This window comes from Oncorhynchus mykiss, chromosome 9 (genome assembly GCF_057628025.1).
Source record: "Oncorhynchus mykiss isolate SJ-2025 chromosome 9, ASM5762802v1, whole genome shotgun sequence".
In the NCBI taxonomy this organism is placed as follows: Eukaryota; Metazoa; Chordata; class Actinopteri; order Salmoniformes; family Salmonidae; genus Oncorhynchus; species Oncorhynchus mykiss.
This window is the reverse complement of record NC_143030.1, coordinates 21,277,792-21,298,260: the sequence shown is the minus strand read 5'-3', so window position 1 is coordinate 21,298,260 and position 20,469 is coordinate 21,277,792. Positions and strand designations below refer to the sequence as shown.

The 20,469-nt window shown below is 44.4% G+C and overlaps 1 protein-coding gene and 1 pseudogene across 1 annotated transcript; both read left to right on the top strand.

Moving 5' to 3' along the window:
• The first annotated feature begins 525 nt into the window (after window positions 1-525).
• LOC149980831 (telomerase Cajal body protein 1-like) lies at window positions 526-12,711 on the top strand (annotated as a pseudogene).
• Window positions 12,550-20,145, top strand: si:dkey-111f13.5 (uncharacterized). Its single transcript, XM_036987497.2, has 8 exons — window positions 12,550-12,893; window positions 13,479-13,567; window positions 14,103-14,188; window positions 15,032-15,219; window positions 16,261-16,506; window positions 17,933-18,060; window positions 18,777-18,846; window positions 19,722-20,145. The coding sequence occupies exons 3-8, from the start codon at window positions 14,107-14,109 to the stop codon at window positions 19,875-19,877; spliced, it is 870 nt and encodes a 289-aa protein (XP_036843392.2). The 5' UTR covers window positions 12,550-12,893; window positions 13,479-13,567; window positions 14,103-14,106; the 3' UTR covers window positions 19,878-20,145.
• The last annotated feature ends 324 nt before the right edge of the window (window positions 20,146-20,469 follow it).

Sequence of the window (20,469 nt, the reverse complement as noted above, 5' to 3'; positions counted from 1 at the left end):
TCGACAATATACCATAGAAGACGAACAACACCATGAACAACAACATGACCACCACCATGAACAACAACATGAACATCCTAGTTTGGAGGAGTGGGGGCATTCAATACCCCGTACAGCTGTCAATCTTTCATGGCGGCCTCCTGTGTTTACAAATTCGCAGCATGACTTGATTTCGTGACTGCTGCTATATAACTACCGTGTACGGCTACGTTGTAAGCAGACTTCTAGTCATTCGAAGAACAGTGATTACTTTGTCCCCGTGCAATCCAGCAGTGGCCACATCAGCCATTATGGAATGGCACATTGCTTGAACAACAAATGAGCTGATTGTCTGACACTGCCATTCCAAAATTGCTGCGGTGACTACTGCTAGCTAGCATGAGGATGAAAAGGACAGTATTTCAATCTTGAAGTATCAGTGTGGTAGAGGTAGAAGTTGGAGTACAGTGGCATATCCCATCTCTGCATCTAGGTACGTTTTCTGACCAATATGTTGCGCCGACGCCATAGTGTCTTAACGTAACCATGATTGCCTTCCGATCCCAGTGCAGCACAGTGTCAACAAGCGTAATAGTAGGGTTGCAATCTCCTGGAAAGTTACCTAACTAATTGCTGAACTAGCCATAATTCAATCAGCCTGTCATTGAATATCGTTTTAACAACACTGCTAGGTGTAATTTTGTTGGTGTGCTGGTGTGCTTTATCATTGGTGCTATTGCTACCATGATGTGTTTTATTGTACGTGTATCATATATGTTTTGTCTTATTCTCGTTCAAATTCTCCTCCAATCTTTCTACCCTCCAGTGTCCCGTGGGTGCTGTGATGAACCCACTCTACCACAAAGTCCATGGTGGCCTTGCAAAGAAGGGTAGTTATTGGTCGATGGGTAGAAAAATATTTTTTTAAAGCAGACATCGAATATTCCTTTGAGCCTGGTGAAGTTATCAATTACACTTTGGATGGTGTATCAATACACCCAGTCACTACAAAGATACAGGCATCCTTCCTAACTCAGTTGCTGGAGAGGAAGGAAACCGCTCAGGGTTTTCACCATGAGGCCAATGGTGACTTTAAAACAGTTACAGAGTTTAATGGCTGTCATAGGAGAGAACTGAGGATGGATCAACAACATTGTAGTTACTCCACAATACTAACCTAAATGAAAAAGGAAGCCTGTACAGAATAAAATCATTCCAAAATATGTATCCTGTTTGTAATAAGGCACTAAAGTAAAACTGCACAAAATGTGGCAAAAACCAACTCTATGTCCTGAATACAAAGTGTTATGTTTGGAGTAAATCAAACAACACATCAATTAGTACCACTCTTCAAATTTTCAAGCATGGTGGTGTCTGCATCATGTTATGGGTATATGGGTATGCTTGTCATCGGCAAGGACTAGGGAGTTTTTTTAGGATGGAAATAAATAGAATAGAGCTAAGCACAGGCAAAATCCTAGAGGAAAACCTGGTTGTCTGCTTTCCAACAGACACTGGGAGATAAATTCACCTTTCAGCAGAACAATAACCTAAAACACAAGACCAAATATACACTGGAGTTTCTTACCAAGACGGCATTGAATGTTCAGGGGCCTGGTTACAGTTGACTTAAATTGGCTTGAATATCTATGGCTGTCTTGACAGAGCTTGAATAATTTTTTTTACGAATTATGTACAAATATTGTACAATCCAGGTGTGCGACTTACCCAGAAAGACTCACAGCTGTAATCGCTGCCAAAGGTGATTTTGACATGTATAGACTCAGAGGTGTGAATACTTATGTAAATCTGATTTTTCAGTGTTTTATTTCCTATAAATTAGCAAACATGTATATTTTTTTTGCTTTAGCCACGTTTTAATCCAGTCTGTAACACAACAAAATGTGGAATAAATCAAGGGGTATGAATAGATTCTGAAGGCACTGTCATTCTCCCAGGGCCCCCAGACGGCTCGTGCATCCTGACCAACGTGCTGCGTGTCTACAACCTCCCCCCAGAGATCTACAGCTACAACTGGAACCTGCTCACGGAGATGGTGAGGGCGCCACTAACTCACTACATCACTGATCTTCACTCCTGGTTAGTGCTGAGAGATTAGTGCTTTTTTGACGTCGGTTTCCATTTTGCTTTCAATCGTTTAAAAAAAAAACAACATTAAATGCATTATAAAATGATGATATTAAAATGAATGTAGAGCTTTTTAATGGAAACATATTAAGCATTCCATTGCCAAAACTTTGAAAATATTCCATTGTCTCTGTCAGGTCCACATTGGGTAGACATCAATAGAGAAATGGTTAATTACTACGAAATAGTACAATGTTTCAGTTGTGCATGTTCGTTTTTATTTGAGAGCTTTGTTATTTTTCATTCCTTAGTCATCATCTCATCTCTGCTCAGGTAGTAGCAGCCAGCCAGCCAGCCAAACCATCTAACGTTGTCTCTGTGCTTCCCATCCTGTACTACCTTTAGTCATTCTATTTAGCTAGGCCAGCCTGCCTAAGTAGGCTGCAGAGCTGTCTGATAAAGTCATTTGAATAATTCTTCAAAGTAGATACCTTGCATACCTTGAACTGTTTCTATCCTTCTTGTTGTTGTGTACATTCCTCGCTCATTGCGGTCTATTCGGCCTTTGTGTATCTAACCTAATGTAGCAGGCGAAAAAGTCTATCTGTCTAACAAATGGGTGCAATGTATTATGGTCATTGTAGTTAATTACCACGTTTCTGGACTGAACGAGCAACATAAGCTGTCCTATCCTGTATAGGCCTAGATAGAGGACTTGACCCCCCCCCCCCCCCCCCCCCCCCTCTCTAATGTTCTCCCTGCCCTACAGAGTCCAGTGTTGAAGATGGCAGAGGGGGATACCATCTATGACTACTGCTGGTATCCCAAGATGAGCTCTCTGGATCCAAACTCCTGCTTGTGAGTTCAGCAGTCATCCTCTGCTACTACCACCACTCATATTAGAGATATGCCCCTTAGCATTCGCTTATAAAGAGATGTTTTATTGTCACATACTGTACATCGAATAGTTATGGGGAAACGTGTCGTTTTACAGGATCAGCCATAGTAGTATAGCGCCCCTTGGAGAAAATTAGGGTTAAGTGCCATGCTCAAGGGCACGTTGATAGATTTTTGCACCTTATCAGCTCATGGAATCAAACCAGTGACCTTTCAGGCCCAACACTCTAAACGCTAGGTTACCTGCCGCCCTATATCCTGTATCAAAGCGGTTTATAGTATGTGACCCAGTCTTTGACGGGTCCCAAAAAGTTGGACCCATTCCCGAAATGGATCCGCAGACCTGTTCTGAATGGACCTGAGGCCAGTCAGGCATGTTACGAAAAGGCCCGTGCTGGTTAGGATACGAGAGACCAGTTCAGCTCCGAGAGAGAAAGAAACGCTGCCAACTCCATCAATAAACGAGTGATATCGGCCATTTGATCCACAGATAACTGCCTATAAAAATGACACACAACAATTTGTTACATTTCGATGTGTAGCATATTCAAAAGTGTATAGCCTGTTTTATTTATTGATGATTTTTTTTTTTCCTGTCAGAGATTTGAGCACTAAATGCATTAGGGCGTTGCATGCATATGAGCCCACTGTATGATAATAATATTTAAAAACATGATATAAAGGAAAAGAAGCTTAGCCCTAGAGAGATGGAGAGTAGGAGGAAGATATGCCAGCGTCATGTTCCCAACACCGAAATGCATTTCTTTATACTTGTCAGGCCACTACTGCTATACAGATACAGGCGTACGGGAGGCTACCATGTACATTTTCCATCAGGATATTTTCTTTTAGAAAGATAAGTATTATTTTATTGTTAGATTTAAAGGAGTAACTGATAGGCCTAAAACGTTGTTCTTCACCTCAAGTTCAACCATCGGAGTCCGTTGGTGTGCTGGTGCCCACTGACTTCATAGGCCTGCAGTAGCTAAGCCTGAGATTAGCCATACCACACCAAACCTTCACAGGAGTTTCGTAACTTTATAATGGGAATATCAAAAGTAAGTCATTGTTTATAGGGAAAATATGACCATGTTCTTATATTGAGGCATTAAATTAAGTTTTGCGTCTCGACGCCTTTGGTTTTTGCTTTTCATGGTTTAAGTGCTAGTAGCCGTATAGTAGGCCTACCGGCAATTCTATTATATTGCGGAAAACACAACATTATAGTTGGAACTTAATTTGGTCAAAGAAAATGTCTCAACAGAATGAAACAAAACACTTTTTTTCCTTTTTAAAGAACTGGTTTAAACCTTCCCAAAAGTTTAGAACAGGCTAGGATAATTCAGCAATTAGGCCTACCAACAAAGGTGAGTTTCTACTGTAGGCCTACCCAACAAATGAATCCTACAGACGAAGAACCATATACAGTGCCTTGCGAAAGTATTCGGCCCCCTTGAACTTTGCGACCTTTTGCCACATTTCAGGCTTCAAACATAAAGATATAAAACTGTATTTTTTTGTGAAGAATCAACAACAAGTGGGACACAATCATGAAGTGGAACGACCTTTATTGGATATTTCAAACTTTTTTAACAAATCAAAAACTGAAAAATTGGGCGTGCAAAATTATTCAGCCCCTTTACTTTCAGTGCAGCAAACTCTCTCCAGAAGTTCAGTCAGGATCTCTGAATTATCCAATGTTGACCTAAATGACTAATGATGATAAATACAATCCACCTGTGTGTAATCAAGTCTCCGTATGAATGCACCTGCACTGTGATAGTCTCAGAGGTCCGTTAAAAGCGCAGAGAGCATCATGAAGAACAAGGAACACACCAGGCAGGTCCGAGATACTGTTGTGAAGAAGTTTAAAGCCGGATTTGGATACAAAAAGATTTCCCAAGCTTTAAACATCCCAAGGAGCACTGTGCAAGCGATAATATTGAAATGGAAGGAGTATCAGACCACTGCAAATCTACCAAGACCTGGCCGTCCCTCTAAACTTTCAGCTCATACAAGGAGAAGACTGATCAGAGATGCAGCCAAGAGGCCCATGATCACTCTGGATGAACTGCAGAGATCTACAGCTGAGGTGGGAGACTCTGTCCATAGGACAACAATCAGTCGTATATTGCACAAATCTGGCCTTTATGGAAGAGTGGCAAGAAGAAAGCCATTTCTTAAAGATATCCATAAAAAGTGTTGTTTAAAGTTTGCCACAAGCCACCTGGGAGACACACCAAACATGTGGAAGAAGGTGCTCTGGTCAGATGAAACCAAAATTGAACTTTTTGGCAACAATACAAAACGTTATGTTTGGCGTAAAAGCAACACAGCTGAACACACCATCCCCACTGTCAAACATGGTGGTGGCAGCATCATGGTTTGGGCCTGCTTTTCTTCAGCAGGGACAGGGAAGATGGTTAAAATTGATGGGAAGATGGATGGAGCCAAATACAGGACCATTCTGGAAGAAAACCTGATGGCGTCTGCAAAAGACCTGAGACTGGGACGGAGATTTGTCTTCCAACAAGACAATGATCCAAAACATAAAGCAAAATCTACAATGGAATGGTTCAAAAATAAACATATCCAGGTGTTAGAATGGCCAAGTCAAAGTCCAGACCTGAATCCAATCGAGAATCTGTGGAAAGAACTGAAAACTGCTGTTCACAAATGCTCTCCATCCAACCTCACTGAGCTCGAGCTGTTTTGCAAGGAGGAATGGGAAAAAATTTCAGTCTCTCGATGTGCAAAACTGATAGAGACATACCCCAAGCGACTTACAGCTGTAATCGCAGCAGAAGGTGGCACTACAAAGTATTAACTTAAGGGGGATGAATAATTTTGCACGCCCAATTTTTCCGTTTTTGATTTGTTAAAAAAGTTTGAAATATCCAATAAATGTTGTTCCACTTCATGATTGTGTCCCACTTGTTGTTGATTCTTCACAAAAAAATACAGTTTTATATCTTTATGTTTGAAGCCTGAAATGTGGCAAAAGGTCGCAAAGTTCAAGGGGGCCGAATACTTTCGCAAGGCACTGTATGTGACAATTTTTCCATTTTAAGATAATCAGTTATTTTTATATTATTAATTGTGTGTACCACATTAGGTGTTTTATGGTTGACAAATAATTCACCATACCCATATCTTCCAACAACAATTTATATTCATTTGTTATTTCAAAAAAATACTTTTTTTATTGCCGTTTTAATTTTAAGATTGTGGAAGAACAGTTTATCTCCAGTGATGATTTCAGTTTGTGGAAGAACAGGATATATGACATTTTGCATGACTCTTGTAAGATGTCCTTTTTTAACACCTGATATTATGTTTTAAGTACTTTCAAGTACAGATGCCCTTCATGTAAATAACTTAAATGCAATATGTAGTTCATTCATTTGTATGGAGGTTCATTTAAAGGTGGTCTATCAACTTTAGCAATGATGACTATTCTTAAAAGTTAAGTCATGAAATCTTAGTCTCATTTAAAATGAAGCCCTCAATGTGAACATACCATAGAACTACAAAACACTCCCAATCTATACACAGAATGAGTTTGTATTGCACCATTGTGTAACACAGCACTTTTAGAGTTAACGTTAATGTACGTATCATTACTGTCAAAGTTAAACTATGCAAGTGTTCAATATAGCTATTATAATAATAGGCGTTTTGTCTTATTTCTAACCTGTTCTAAGCCGGAGAGAATCAACGCTTGTTGTTTCTCGTATGGGACAGTGTAGAAACTGTTGAACAGATGCCGCTTGCGCTCATCAGTCACTTTCCACACTCCTTTCTGCACGTCGTGGAACACGCTCTTCCCTGCAGGATACAGTGTAACTAGCTAGCTACTGTAGCCATGTCGAATCATCCGGGGGATGGAGAAAAACTAGCTAGCTATGTTTCTTCTATAATCTATCAATAACATTTGTAACGATAATGTATGAGTTATTAGCCAACGAACTTTAGCTAATATGTTTTCTCTATAGTTACAAATTAGACAACCCACAACATACATGTTAGTTACTGTACTCTATAGCTAGCTAGCTTGATTGTTTGATATACGGTTCTTCCACATACCTTTTTTGGACAGCTTTTCACAGTTTTTTCTTGACACTTACGATTTGTATAGGGTTTTCCCGCATCCCGTAAGATCTTACTTTGCCTGTCTTTCCATTCTTTTAGTTTTGTTTTACGTTTCTTTCCCACATTTCTGCGATTTTCATCAGCAACAGAAAGGTTGTGCGCTTGTCCGTCCATTCTGAGTGGTGCACATAAACGGTTATTCCACGAGAGCCTATCTTTACATTTAAAATTATTGTTAATTAGCAAGTGGAAAGCATGTGAAACCGGTTCACTATAGAAAAAGGGTGTCCAATAATGATTGTTCATGTATATCTCATTTTTTTTTGTAAATGTCACATATATGGTTCTTCGTCTGTAGGATTCAAATGACGACAATAGGCTAATGATATTTATTTAACAGGCCAACTTTTAACCTTCAACTAAACACGTAGCACAAAATGTAAAAGACAGTTCGATCTTAAATGAGCGTTTTGCCTATTTAAAGAACTGTTTTGGTTTCTTAAAGAGACCTATAATGATAAACGCGTTTATTTTTGCCTTCATTATAATTTGTTTTAAGTTGCATTAAACGAAATGCACACAGTCCATTTGGCCTCACCAACTTTTCTCTCATCTCCGTCCACTACAATATTAAAACTTGTCCTTGGAGACATTCCCCTTGTCGGCTTCTTTTCACTCTTTCTCCTCTAACTTTCCTTTTCACTTCAATGGAAAAGGCCTACATCTTTTCAGTCAACAGTAGACTAGGACAAGGCTCCTCTCTCGCTCTGTCTCTCTCCTCAGCAGCAGGTGTAGTGAGGTGAGCTGCCAGAACCAGAACCAGCTATACATTTTATTGAGTTGCAATTGGCTGACACAGATAACAAGCTTGCACAGTTCTCATCCTCACACACATTAAATTAACGAAGTACCGGTCCAATCGGTAAATAAATTGTAATTGCACATACCTGAGATCTGTGGCAATTATCAGACCCGACTCCGATCCTAGACCAAAGTCAGAATTTAGGACCCGGACACGCTACGGTCCCAGGTTGGATCTCGGAATTTCAAGTCTGTTGGACACGTGAAGACTTCTACCTTGCGGTAATTTAACCCACAACCTTGGTTCCTGACTTAACTGAGCCATGCTACATTGTATGCACTGTACTGAGTTCCATATTAGACTGTTGACAGTGAAAATGGAGTCAGTGATAGTACTTGAGCACTGTAGTTTAGTTGTTTTGCACCTAGTTGCTAATCCGTAAAATCATAATTGTCTCTCTCTTTGAGGAGTCTTGGCCTTTTCCCCTTGAACCCCAGTGCTGTCTGTCTGTTTGTTTGTCCGAGACCTGTGGTGCTTTGGGTGATGACTCACCCTTTAACAGAACGAACAGAAGAACTAACAACCTCAGACGCTTTTTAAAGGGCCTCATGATTTCCAGACTTTTGGTTTTCTCCTGGTTCTCTCTCTCTCTCTCTGTGTGTGTGTGTGTGTGTGTGTGTGTGTGTGTGTGTGTGTGTGTGTGTGTTTGCGTGTTTTTTTTTCGAGCCGTACAAAAGCGCGGAAATTATTAAGACATTGTCTGTGCTGTGGAAAGCTGAGATCAATGGCGCCCAGCCGTTACTGTGGAGAATGCCGTTGTTACGGGCAACGCTGGTAGGGCCTACTAACGAGGCCCCCTTAACAACAGCAACCCCATCCTCCCATGGTTCCTCTCTGATCAGTGCCCAGCGTGGGCCGTGGTCAACCCCACAGAGCGAGGGAAACAACATCTCCTCTAGATGAAAGGGAATGAGAAAATAAAAAAAGGGTCATTGTGTGTGTGTGTGTGTGTGTGTGTGTGTGTGTGAGAGAGAGAGAGGTGCTCATCATAGTCAATACAGGAGGATCAAACCATAAACCACATGTAAAATATTTCTCCATGGCAAGAAGAGAGGGGGAATAAGAAAAAAAGAAAGGGAGTTTAAGAGGGAGAGAGAGACAGGAGTCAAACAGGGTGGAGGATGAGAGCATAAACAACCCGAGGAGATGATTTATCTGAGGGATGAACCACTTGAGAGCTGGGCCCTGAGAGGAGCCAGGGATGAGGGGGCTAGTCGGAGCTGACACCCCATGTCACTCTGTTACCCTTCATCTGTGTGCTTGCTCAGACGGCACAATGTTGTCTTGGACCTGTTCACCTGGTGTTAAGGGTTACAGAGTGGAGTGAGGTGGAATGACGTGGCCTTAGCGTTTCCTAACATCAGTTTGGGGCGTCAAACAAACCATGGACATGTACGCTGAGTGATCAAAACATTAAGAACACCTTCCTAATATATTGCACCCCTTTTTGCCCTCACAACAGCCTGAATTCGTCGGGACATGAACTCAACTTGTGTCAAGTTGGCTGGATGTCCTTTGGGTGGTGGACCATTCTTGAAACACACGGGAAAAGGTTGTGTGGGAAAAAACAGCAGCATTGCAGTTCTTGACACACTCAAACCGGTGCGCCTTGTACCTACTACCATACCCCATTCAAAGGTACTTTAATATTTTGTCTTGCCCATTCACCCTCTGAATGGCACACATACACAATCCATGTCTCAATTGTCTCAAGGATTAAAAGTCTGTGTTCCTAATGTTTTTTACACTCAGTGTATGTTCACTATTTCTCTCCCTGTCTTTCCCTTTCTCTCTCTCTCCATCTCTCCCCCTCTCTCTCCATCTTTCTCCCTCTCTCTCCATCTCTCTCCATCTTTCTCCCTCTCTCTCCATCTCTCTCCATCTCTCCCCCTCTCTCTTCATCTCTTCCCCTTTCTCTCCGTCTCTCCCCCTCTCTCTCCATCTCTCTCCATTTCTCCCCCTCTCTCTCCATCTCTTCCCCTCTCTCTCCGTCTCTCCCCCTCTCTCTCCATCTCTCCATCTCTCCATCTCTCCCCCTCTCTCTCCGTCTCTCCCCCTCTCTCTCCGTCTCTCCCCCTCTCTCGCTGTCTCTCCCCCTCTCTCCCCATCTCTCTCCATCTCTCTCCATCTCTCCCCCTCTCTCTCCATCTCTCCCCCTCTCTCCCGTCTCGTCCCCTCTCCCCCCGTCTCGCCCCCTCTCTCTCCGTCTCGCCCCCTCTCTCTCCATCTCGCGCCATCTCACCCCCTCTCTCTCCGTCTCTCCCCCTCTCTCCCCCTCTCTCCCCGTCTCGCCCCCTCTCTCCCCCTCTCTCCCCGTCTCGCCCCCTCTCTCCCCCTCTCTCTCCATCTCTACCCCTCTCTCTCCGTCTCTCCCCCTCTCTCTCCGTCTCTCCCCTTCTCTCCCCGTCTCTCCCCATCTCTCTCCATCTCTCTCCATCTCTCCCCCTCTCTCTCCATCTCTCCCCCTCTCTCCCGTCTCGTCCCCTCTCCCCCCGTCTCGCCCCCTCTCTCTCCGTCTCGCCCCCTCTCTCTCCATCTCGCGCCATCTCACCCCCTCTCTCTCCGTCTCTCCCCCTCTCTCCCCCTCTCTCCCCGTCTCGCCCCCTCTCTCCCCCTCTCTCCCCGTCTCGCCCCCTCTCTCCCCCTCTCTCTCCATCTCTACCCCTCTCTCTCCGTCTCTCCCCCTCTCTCTCCGTCTCTCCCCTTCTCTCCCCGTCTCGCCTCCTCTCTCTCCACCTCACTCCATCTCACCCCCTCTCTCTGTCAACAGCCATGTGCTGTACTGTCCTGTAGAGAGTGTAGAATAGTTGCTGGTGTTCCTCCTTTGTATTGTTTTCTGGGCCGGCGTCCAGGCTAGCTGTGGTGTACCATTATAATGGGGTGATTCCCAACAGCCAGAACAAAGACACAGTGCCATAACAGCACTGAGCCGCCCAGGTTCATTTCCTCTTGGCTTTGGCTAATTGAGCTTCAGTTCAGACAGTGATGTTTCGGCGTTTGGTTTGTTAGGTTCGCTGTTTGGCAGTGGCCCCCCGCAATTATGTAAGTTGAAAAGCCAAAGCCATGCGGCATGTCTGTTGATGAATCGTTTTTGTCCATTATAAACCCCAATGTGACAACAAACTGCTATTGTTTTTGAATAGATAGAGGGAAGGAAAGATATTAAAACTGAAATGGCCTCAGTGGGGTGTTTCACTGATGTGGCCAGATGAGTCTGGCACAAAGCAGTGTCAGTGTGTGTCTGTCAGTTATTTTTTAACGGAGATGAAATGAGTGTGTGCACATTACTGCTCTTCCTGTTGTCACCACCACTCTCCATCCTTTTCTCTCCTTCCTACATCCTTCCTTTTCATTCCTGTCTTTCCATTCCTTTCTCCTTCCATCGTTCTCTTCCTTCTCTAACCTCCCTCGCATCATATTCCATCCTTCTTCCCTCCGTCTCACACCACCGCTGTCTCTCTCTCCACCAGCCGGCAGCAGTCGTGATAACCCGGTCCATATCTGGGACGCGTTCAACGGGGACCTGCGAGCCAACTTCAGACCCTACAACCATCTGGATGAGCTGACCTCTGCTTCTCCCTAGACAGGTGACAGCTCTACTGCGGCTTCGACAAGACTGTCAGGGTGTTTTACACAGACAGGCCTGGACGGGACTGTGAGAAGAGGCCCACTATAGGTGTGGAGTAGAGTCCAGTAGCAACAGAAACAATACTGTGTACATCTTTATTTGGGGAGATCCCTTACAGAGGGTTTATAGAAGTGCTATTCAATCTCAACTAACTGTCCCCTAACCCTCTTCTTAACCCTAACCCGATTCTATAGATGCTGAGTGTGTTCCCTCTCCTCTCCAGTGAAGAAGCCGTGTCAGAGTGGCATCATCTCCTGCCTGGCGTTCAGCCCGTGCCAGTCTGTGTACGCCTGTGGCTCCTTCTCCTGCACCGCAGGCCTCTACTCCTGCCAGGACGGCTCTCTGCTGGTTCTGCTGCCACCCAGGCACCACGGGGGCATCACACACCTCGCCTTCTCACCCGACGGACACTACCTGTACACTGGCGGGCGCAAGGTAGGACAACACAAAGAGAGACACAGGCCTCAAAAAGCTGTCCGTCTTGTTTTAAAAACGGACCCACTGCTCACAGAGAGAGAGATTGGGGAAGAGGAACACAGTGTCACATTGGAGAACGTGGTGTTTCTCCACATGCAAACACATGCCCACATTCACGACCAGTGTTATTGTTGCTCTTGTATGTGTCGAGGTGTTTCTGAATGATGATTGTGTGTAGGACCCAGAGATTCTGTGCTGGGATCTGAGAGACCCGGGCAAGGTTCTGTTCTGGAAAGTAGCCCTCATGGGGACTGCACCAACGGCATCAGGTATACCAGATGGTTGTTGATGGGCCTCCCATATGATTTACTTGGTTGTCTTCTGATTTTGCAGAAGTGTATTTTAGTCATATTTGCCACTTTCTGATATTTAACTACATTTCTTTCTCTCTCATCCCCCTCTCCCTCCCATTTGCTCTCTCTCTCCCTCCCATTTGCTCTCTCTCTCCCCCAGTGTCCACCCCTTCGTGCCGTTGCTGGTGTCAACCAGCAGGCAGTGCCAGTTCCTCGACCCGGGGGACAGTAGCGACGGAGACTCCTTCGACTCGTGTTCAGAGGGTGATATTGTGATATCACCAACCCCAGAGGTCAGACAGGACAACGCCCTGACTCTGTGTTGGGTCGGACCACTCAGCCCAGCCAGCGAGGGGGGGCAGGAGGAACCAGCACCAATGGTGGTGATTGATTGATTGATTGATGGAGTAGCCCAACTCAAACCCCTCTCCTCAGGACTGAACCAAATGCAACTTCGAACTGCCACTGAGTGAAGTTTACTACAATATTGGGAGTACTTTTTCTGTTGAGTATGCAAACCAGTGTGTTGAGTCCCTTGGATTCAGCGAACAACAGTTTCCCCGGTCTCGAAGCCAAGGTACAAACTATGGTGAATGCTAACATGTTATTAGGAATTTTTGGTAACATGCTACTATGCTAACTGAGTTCTTCCCCATTTCAAACTACATGTAATTGTAAAACCACAGCCAGACCAGGCCCACTGTGTTGGAGGAGCACAGTGTGTTGTCTACTTTCCACTCATGTTTCTCCATAGGAGTGTTCCGTTGTTTACCTTCTAGTCTGTATAGCCTGGTCCCAGATATCTCGGTGTTGTTTTAAGGCCATTATTTAGCATTTCAATCAAACAGGTCTGGGATCAGGCTATTGTCTATAGTCCTGCCCAGAATAACCTAATACTGCTAGTTTAAGTGCAATTCAGAGCTTTGATTTGTGAATATTATTTTATTGTTCTAAGTGCCGAGGTGTCGCTATACGTGCGTCAGTAAATGTATATTTTTCTATAGCCATGATGAATATTTAGTTTCTGAATGTATTCAAATCGGTAAGCAGTTGGCATAATTGCTGTGACCACAAACAAATTGATACTGCAAACGTCTTTTTATGGTGAAATGTCCGTGAGAGATGACACGTGAACATTGTTCCTTTTATTTTATTTTCCCAGCGATTCAACATGACGCTCAGTAGAGGATTTACTGCGCACTGACTCTTACGGGTGGATTTGCTGTCTGTCCAAGAATTGGATTGAATAAGGTTCTGTTCACTCAACCAGTCTCATTATGGTTCCTTTTCTTCTGCCAGTATTATGTTGAATTAATGTGTCTTATTTTATATATAATATGTTGTATTTATTTTTCTTCATAGTTATTTAATATAAGCTCTTTTGGCAAAGTGAGAAGACTATGAAGATTTTACATTTCTGAAAAAGATCTTAGTCAAATGCCTTTCGAGCATACCCTCATTACAAATTCGCACTGTAAAACCGCGGGTATAAAACCCCTGGTATAAGTAGAGCGAAGTGCCAGGTTGAAGAGCCGCACCTTTTTGTTGTTGTGCGCGTTGCTTAGCGACCGTTTTAGAATAAGGGACGAGCCTAGCGAGAGAAGTGGGGTGCGAGACAGAAAGAGAGCGTGAAACAGAAAGGGTGAGCGGGCGTTAGTGCAGAAAGAGAGGAGTGAATCAGTGGTGTGGTCTTCAGTGTCAACAGTGGGTAGTGAACAGTGGGTAGTGAATAAGAAAGGGGTAATCTATCCAGTCTAAGGGGTCTGTGCTCTTGTTCGTGGGGTAGGAGCATGTCTGACATGGGGCCTCTACAGAGGATGCTGAACCGGACCAGCCTCTCCACACAGAGGCTCCTCCACACACACATCCTGGGTGAGACTCAAACGCAACGCTCAACTAACAACACAGTATAAAATGGGCTACTTCAGTTCCTGGATGACACATATTGTTCCTCTCACTTTCTTGATTTCTTTCACTTTCTCTCACTTCAAAGGCAGCCTCCATAAAAACAGTGCAAACAACGAGGGACATTTTCTACCTTCATGCCATGACACTTTTGTTAGTGTATTTGCTTGAGTGCAGTCAGTTTGTTATTTGCAAATGCACAGAGGCTTTGGTTGCCTGCCTCCACAGTCTATAGTCAGAAACCCTTGTCGTCCAAGTGGGGAATATCAGGCAAGTAGCAACGTATGGTGAACTGGCATTTTGACGTTGAGAAAGAAAGTTGAAAACAATTATTCAAATGGCCGCCCTCTGTTGGAGCAGCTAATCCTAGGTAGAAAGTACTCAGAGAACACACACATCACACACCCAGACACTTCAGTTTGACACAGGGTAATTCTACATGGAGAAAGAGGTTTACGCATATCTGGAGGCGGAATTGTAAATGTATGGTGTTTCTCTCTCATTGCTCTGCTCCTCTCTTTAAGGAACATGTTTTCAGGGCAATGGAGGGAATAGATTTTCTGTCACTGAGGACTTGTGACATTGATGTCATATTTAAAAGTAATTTTCCACAGATTGAGAATATCCAAGTTTGATTCAATGGCAGGGGTGGGATATATGGTCCTGGAGGGGTTGTAATGTTAACAGGCTTGGTGTGTTAATGCTGGGCTGGAACAACACCCTGCACTAACAGTGGCCCTGCAGGACCGGAGTTGTCGGACCTTGTTCTATGGGAGTACTGAGACTGCTGTTGGTTATTGGTCCTAACAGGTCTGGGAGAGTATTTTCTCCCTCCGTCCACCTCTACAAGCACCAGCCAGGACCCAGGGCCATCCTCTTTCTCCCCCCACACCGAGCAGCCAGAGGTGGGGGCCACACAGGGGGAGTCCCCCTGGGTGGCAGTATTTCTGCAGAGGGCAGAGGAGGATAAAGAGAAGTCACTGAAACAACAGGAAGAGGTGAAACACACTAAGACAACATGGTTGAAAAATAAATATTTCGACGGTCAAGTCATCTTTGCACAGCACATTTCATAGCTCCTCAATGCCATTTCTCATCTACCTAAATGTTCTCTCGTCTCTCTTTCTTCCATGTCCAATGCTTTAGATGTGATTGATGTACACATTTCCTCTTGCTTATACTGAAGGCGAGGGTAATTGGCACTTGTTAGCTCTATATCCTGCTATACACACACTGTGAGAATCCAGGAAAAGATGACACACACAAGGTTTCTCTCTCATCAGCACTCCTCTGACCTCACCTCATTCAATCCAGATGTGTTGGATATCCCTGTGAAACACCCACCTTGATTAACATACTGTAGATGTAAGGTATCACTATAACCCACACATTAAACTATACATCATACACTAACTCAGACCAGGATCCCACTGCACCAGATTTGAATTTCCAATATGTTCTCATACATAAAGAATAAGTAATTCAGCACGCTTCGCTTCATCTCCCCCTCCCTCCCTCTCTCCCCCTCCCTCCCTCTGCCTCAGTCTCTCCCCATCTCCCCCTCTCTCCCCAAATTCCCCCTCCCTCTCTCTCCGCTCCCTGCTCTCTCTATTCCCTCTGGCAATATATAGTTATGATAAACAGGGCCTTTTGAAGTGGCTGTGGAGTCTCCTGTATGCAGGTGAGGCCTGGCAGATAGGACCTATGGCTGAAAGTTTAGAGGCCCTAGCTGGAGTAATGGATTCTATAATTGCACTTTAGGGAAAGGTACAGCAGCCAACCCTAAGATCACACTCTTCCTCACCAGCCCTGAGGCGTACTACCACATACCACTGAGCACAGTGCCAATTCTGACCACCTTCAGTCTCTCTTTATTTCACTCCCTCTCTCCATCCATCCTTCTTTCCATTCCTCCCTTCATCCCTTCTTCCTTTCATCTTTCTTTCCCTCCCTCACTCCATTCCTCCTTACCTTCCTTTTGACCACCATCGCTTTATATTTCCCTCCCTTATTCTCTCTCTCCCTTATTCCCTCCCAAGTGTCTGCAGGTGTGCTTCAAGGAGGCCATATTGGCAAGGGAGAGGCTGGAGGCCGAACAGAGGCAGGGGGAGCGGGTAGAGCAGCAGGCCCAGTTTGCGGAGCGTTGTGTGGGGCTGCGGGAGGAGATCGAGAGGGAGATGAGGCTGGCGGTGGAGGAGACCTGCGGAAGGATGAGGGCTGAGATGCAGAGAGAGGTGGAAGAGGAGAGACAGAGAGAAGTAGAGGCCATGGAGGCAAAAGTACAGGTGGGAGATATCAAAAAGTGTGTGTGTGGACGTGTTTAACTATTCTTGTGGGGACCAGAAGTCAACACGTGTAGTAAACAAACAAACATTGGACCAACTGGGGAAATGTCGTGTTAGTCCCCACGAGGTCAAATGCTATTTCTAGGGGGTTAGAATTAGGGTTAGAATTACATTAAGGGTTAGGAGCTAGGATTAGTTTTAGGGTTAGGAGCTAGGGCTAAGGTTAGGTTTTTGGTTTAGGGTAAGTGAACGGGTTAGATTTAGGGGTTAGGGAAAATACGATTTTAAATGGGACTGAATTGTGTGTCCCCACAAGCTTAGCTGTCCTGTGTGTGTGTGTGTGTGTGTGTGTGTGTGTGCTACAGCTTGTAATATTTCACTCCAATTCAATTTCAATTCAAGGGGCTTTATTGTCATGGGAAACATGTGTTAACATTTCCAAAACAAGTGGAGTAGATAATATACATAAGTGAAATAAGAAACAAGAAAAAATTACAGTAAACATTACACTCACAAAACTTACAAAATAAGATATTTTATTATGTCTATATACAGTGTTGTAATGACGTGCAAATGGTTAAAGTACAAAAGGGAAAATAAATAAACAAAAAAACATAGGTTGTATTTACAATGGTGTTTGTTCTTCACTGGTTGCCCTTTTCTTGTGGCAACAGGTCACAAATCTTGCTGCTGTGATGGCACACTGTGGTATTTCACCCAATAGATATGAGAGTTTATCAAAATTGGGTTTGTTTTCAAATTCTTTGTGGATCTGTGTAATCTGAGGGAAATATGTCTCTCTAATATGGTCATACATTTGGCAGGAGGTTAGGAAGTGCAGCTGAGTTTCCACCTAATTTTGTGGACAGTGAGCACATAGCCTGTCTTCTCTTGAGAGCCATGTCTGCCTACGGCGGCCTTTCTCAATAGCAAGGCTATGCTCACTGAGTCTGTACATAGTCAAAGCTTTCCTTAAGATTGGGTCAGTCACAGTGGTCAGGTATTCTGCCACTATATACTCTCTGTTTAGGGCCAAATAGCATTCTAGTTTACTCAGTTTTGTTTGTTAATTCTTTCCAATGTGTCAAGTAATTATCTTTTTGTTTTCTCATGATTTGGTTGGGTCTAATTGTGTTGTTGTCCTGGGCCGCTGTGGGGTCTGTTTGTGAACAGAGCCCCAGGACCAGCTTGCTTAGGGGACTCTTCTCCAGGTTCATATCTCTGTAGGAGATGGCTTTGTTATGGAAGGTTTGGGAATCGCTTCCTTTTAGGTGGTTGTAGAATTTAACAGCTCTTTTCTGGATTTTGATGATTAGCGGGTATTGGCCTAATTCTGCTCTGCATGCATTGTTTGGTGTTTTACGTTGTATACAGAGGATATTTTTTGCAGAATTCTGCTTGCAGTCTCTCTCTCTCTTTTTTTCAGGAGAATGTGAAGAGGCTTGTTCGGGAAACAGAGGTGTGTGTGCGACAGCAGTGTGAAAGAGAGGCACAGAAGGACCTACAGATTCTCCAGGACAGACATACTGTGGAACTCGCTCTAATGCAAAGCCGGCAAGAATGTCTACACATGCACACACACAATGTGCATGGGACTCACTGACACTGAGCCATTCCTCCTCCTCCTTCCTCCCTATCTCTCCATCGCTCTGCATTCCCTGTATGCATTCCTCTCCCTCCTGCATACCTGCCTACATGACTACTTCTCTGTCATTCTCCATAGTGTGTATGCCCTTGCATGCCCTCTCTTCACACATTGTGTATGTATGCCAGTGGAGGCTGCGGAGGGGAGGACGGCTCATAATAATGGCTGGAACGGAACAAATGGAATTGCATCAAACAGATGGAAACCTTGTGTTTGATGTTGTTGATACCTTTCCACTCATTCTGCTCCAGTCGTTATCATGAGCCCGTTCTCCCCAATTTAGGTACCACCAACCTCCTGTGATGTCTATTATTGTGTTTCTCATGCCTTGGTAATATGAATGTGTGTGTGTATGCGTGCCGTTGTGTGTCATGCCTTGGTAATATGAATGTGTGTGTGTATGCGTGCCGTTGTGTGTCATGCCTTGGTAATATGAATGTGTGTGTGTATGCGTGCCGTTGTGTGTCATGCCTTGCGTTGTTTGTCTGCGTCATGTTTTGCAATGTGTGTATGTGTGTCCATGTTTTTGGCAATGTATCTCTCTCTCTCTCTCTGTGTGTACTCCCTCTCATGTGTTTTGGCCTTGTCTCCTTCCCTCCCTGTCTGTCTCTGTGTGTGGTGTTAGGTACAGGCAGCTGGAGCAGGGTCTGGCCAGAGTCACAGGGGAGAGGATGAGATATGAGACAGAGTTTAAGGTCAGCACACTTAATGAGGTCATCATGAATAAATGAACACCACTAAACTACCACCCACATCCACAATGGGCCACATGAGCAAGCTGCAGTCCTCTCTCTCTCTCACACACTTTCCCCTCTCTCCATCCATAACATGCACATGTGAACTCCAGCCGTCCTCCCCTCTCTCTCTGAGCCGGAGCAGAAGCCTTGTGTTCGGTGCCAGCTCATCCCCTGACTTTTGTTTTGTGTCAAACATTTAGTCTCTTTGCCCTTTGTTTGTGACCACGTCCATTATGTTCATTTTGGGTTGTATTTGTGAATCTCAAGCCATCCATTCTCTCATTAGATCTCCCTACTTTTTCTCAGTTTGGCCTTCTCATATAAAATATAAAACCATAGATTTGAATACCTACCATCTATTTTTCACCATTTCTCTCTCTCTCTCCCGCTATCTTTCACTCTCAATGCTCTCTCCTACTCGCTCTCTCTATCCCTCCATCTCTCTCTCTCTCTCCCGCTATCTTTCCCTCTCAATGCTCTCTCCTACTCGCTCTCTCTCTCCCTCCATCTCTCTCTCTCTCTCTCCCGCTATCTTTCACTCTCAATGCTCTCTCCTACTCGCTCTCTCTATCCCTCCATCTCTCTCTCTCTCTCTCCCGCTATCTTTCACTCTCAATGCTCTCTCCTACTCGCTCTCTCTATCCCTCCATCTCTCTCTCTCTCCTGCTATCTTTCACTCTCAATGCTCTCTCCTACTCACTCTCTCTATCCCTCCATCTCTCTCTCTCTCTCTCCCGCTATCTTTCACTCTCAATGCTCTCTCCTACTCGCTCTCTCTATCCCTCCATCTCTTTCTACCGCTCTTTCCGTCTCCCGTTCTCTCTCTCTGTCAGAGGTTACAGTGTAGTTACAGACAGTTTGTGGATCTGACCGAGTCCTCCCTCCACTCTGACTACCTGCTGAAGCTCCGTCGCCTGGGCAGAGAACCTGGCTATACAGACGTGGCGGTCCAGACGGATGATGTCATCAACACACAACACTTTACCTGATGATGCACAGACATCTACTTGCTACCTACAGCTATAATATTGCTGTTGCCTGTGTGCACAGATCTAGGATCAGATTATTATTCCCCATCCTGATATTAACTATTATGTGGAAGAATTCAACACTAACATTAGATCAATGTTTAGGAGCAACTTCATCCAACTCCTTACCAGTTGAACTCACAGATGCCTCTCTGGTCTGTCATCATCAGGAATGTGTCCATATAGGGTATGAAAGTCAAATGTATTCAGCAATAAACTGATACCTTTTTAATATGTTGTCTTATCTTATAATTTTAGTTTAATCTGCTCAGAGAATGTATACAAGCTTATTTCAGAACCAAGAAATTAGCATACATTTTGTTAGATCATGTTCATATCGTCATCCAGGCTGTATCACAACCGGACGTGATTGGGAGTCCCATAGGGTGGTGCACAATTGGCCCAGCGTCGTCCGGGTTTGGCCCGGTTTAAGCCGTCATTGTAAATAAGCATTTGTTCTTAACTGACTTGCCTAGTTGCCATGTAATTCCACAGTAATGTCATGCAGTTACATATCTAACCACGGGGCGGCAGTGCAGGCAAGGTTTTGGTC

Excerpts from the sequence above, each read along its gene's own strand:
- si:dkey-111f13.5 (XM_036987497.2), top strand. The coding sequence starts at position 14,107 with ATGTCTGACATGGGGCCTCTACAGAGGATGCTGAACCGGACCAGCCTC. Across the intron at positions 15,220-16,260 it reads CACTGAAACAACAGGAAGAG|TGTCTGCAGGTGTGCTTCAA; the intron begins GTGAAACACACT and ends TTCCCTCCCAAG. Across the intron at positions 16,507-17,932 it reads CCATGGAGGCAAAAGTACAG|GAGAATGTGAAGAGGCTTGT; the intron begins GTGGGAGATATC and ends TCTTTTTTTCAG.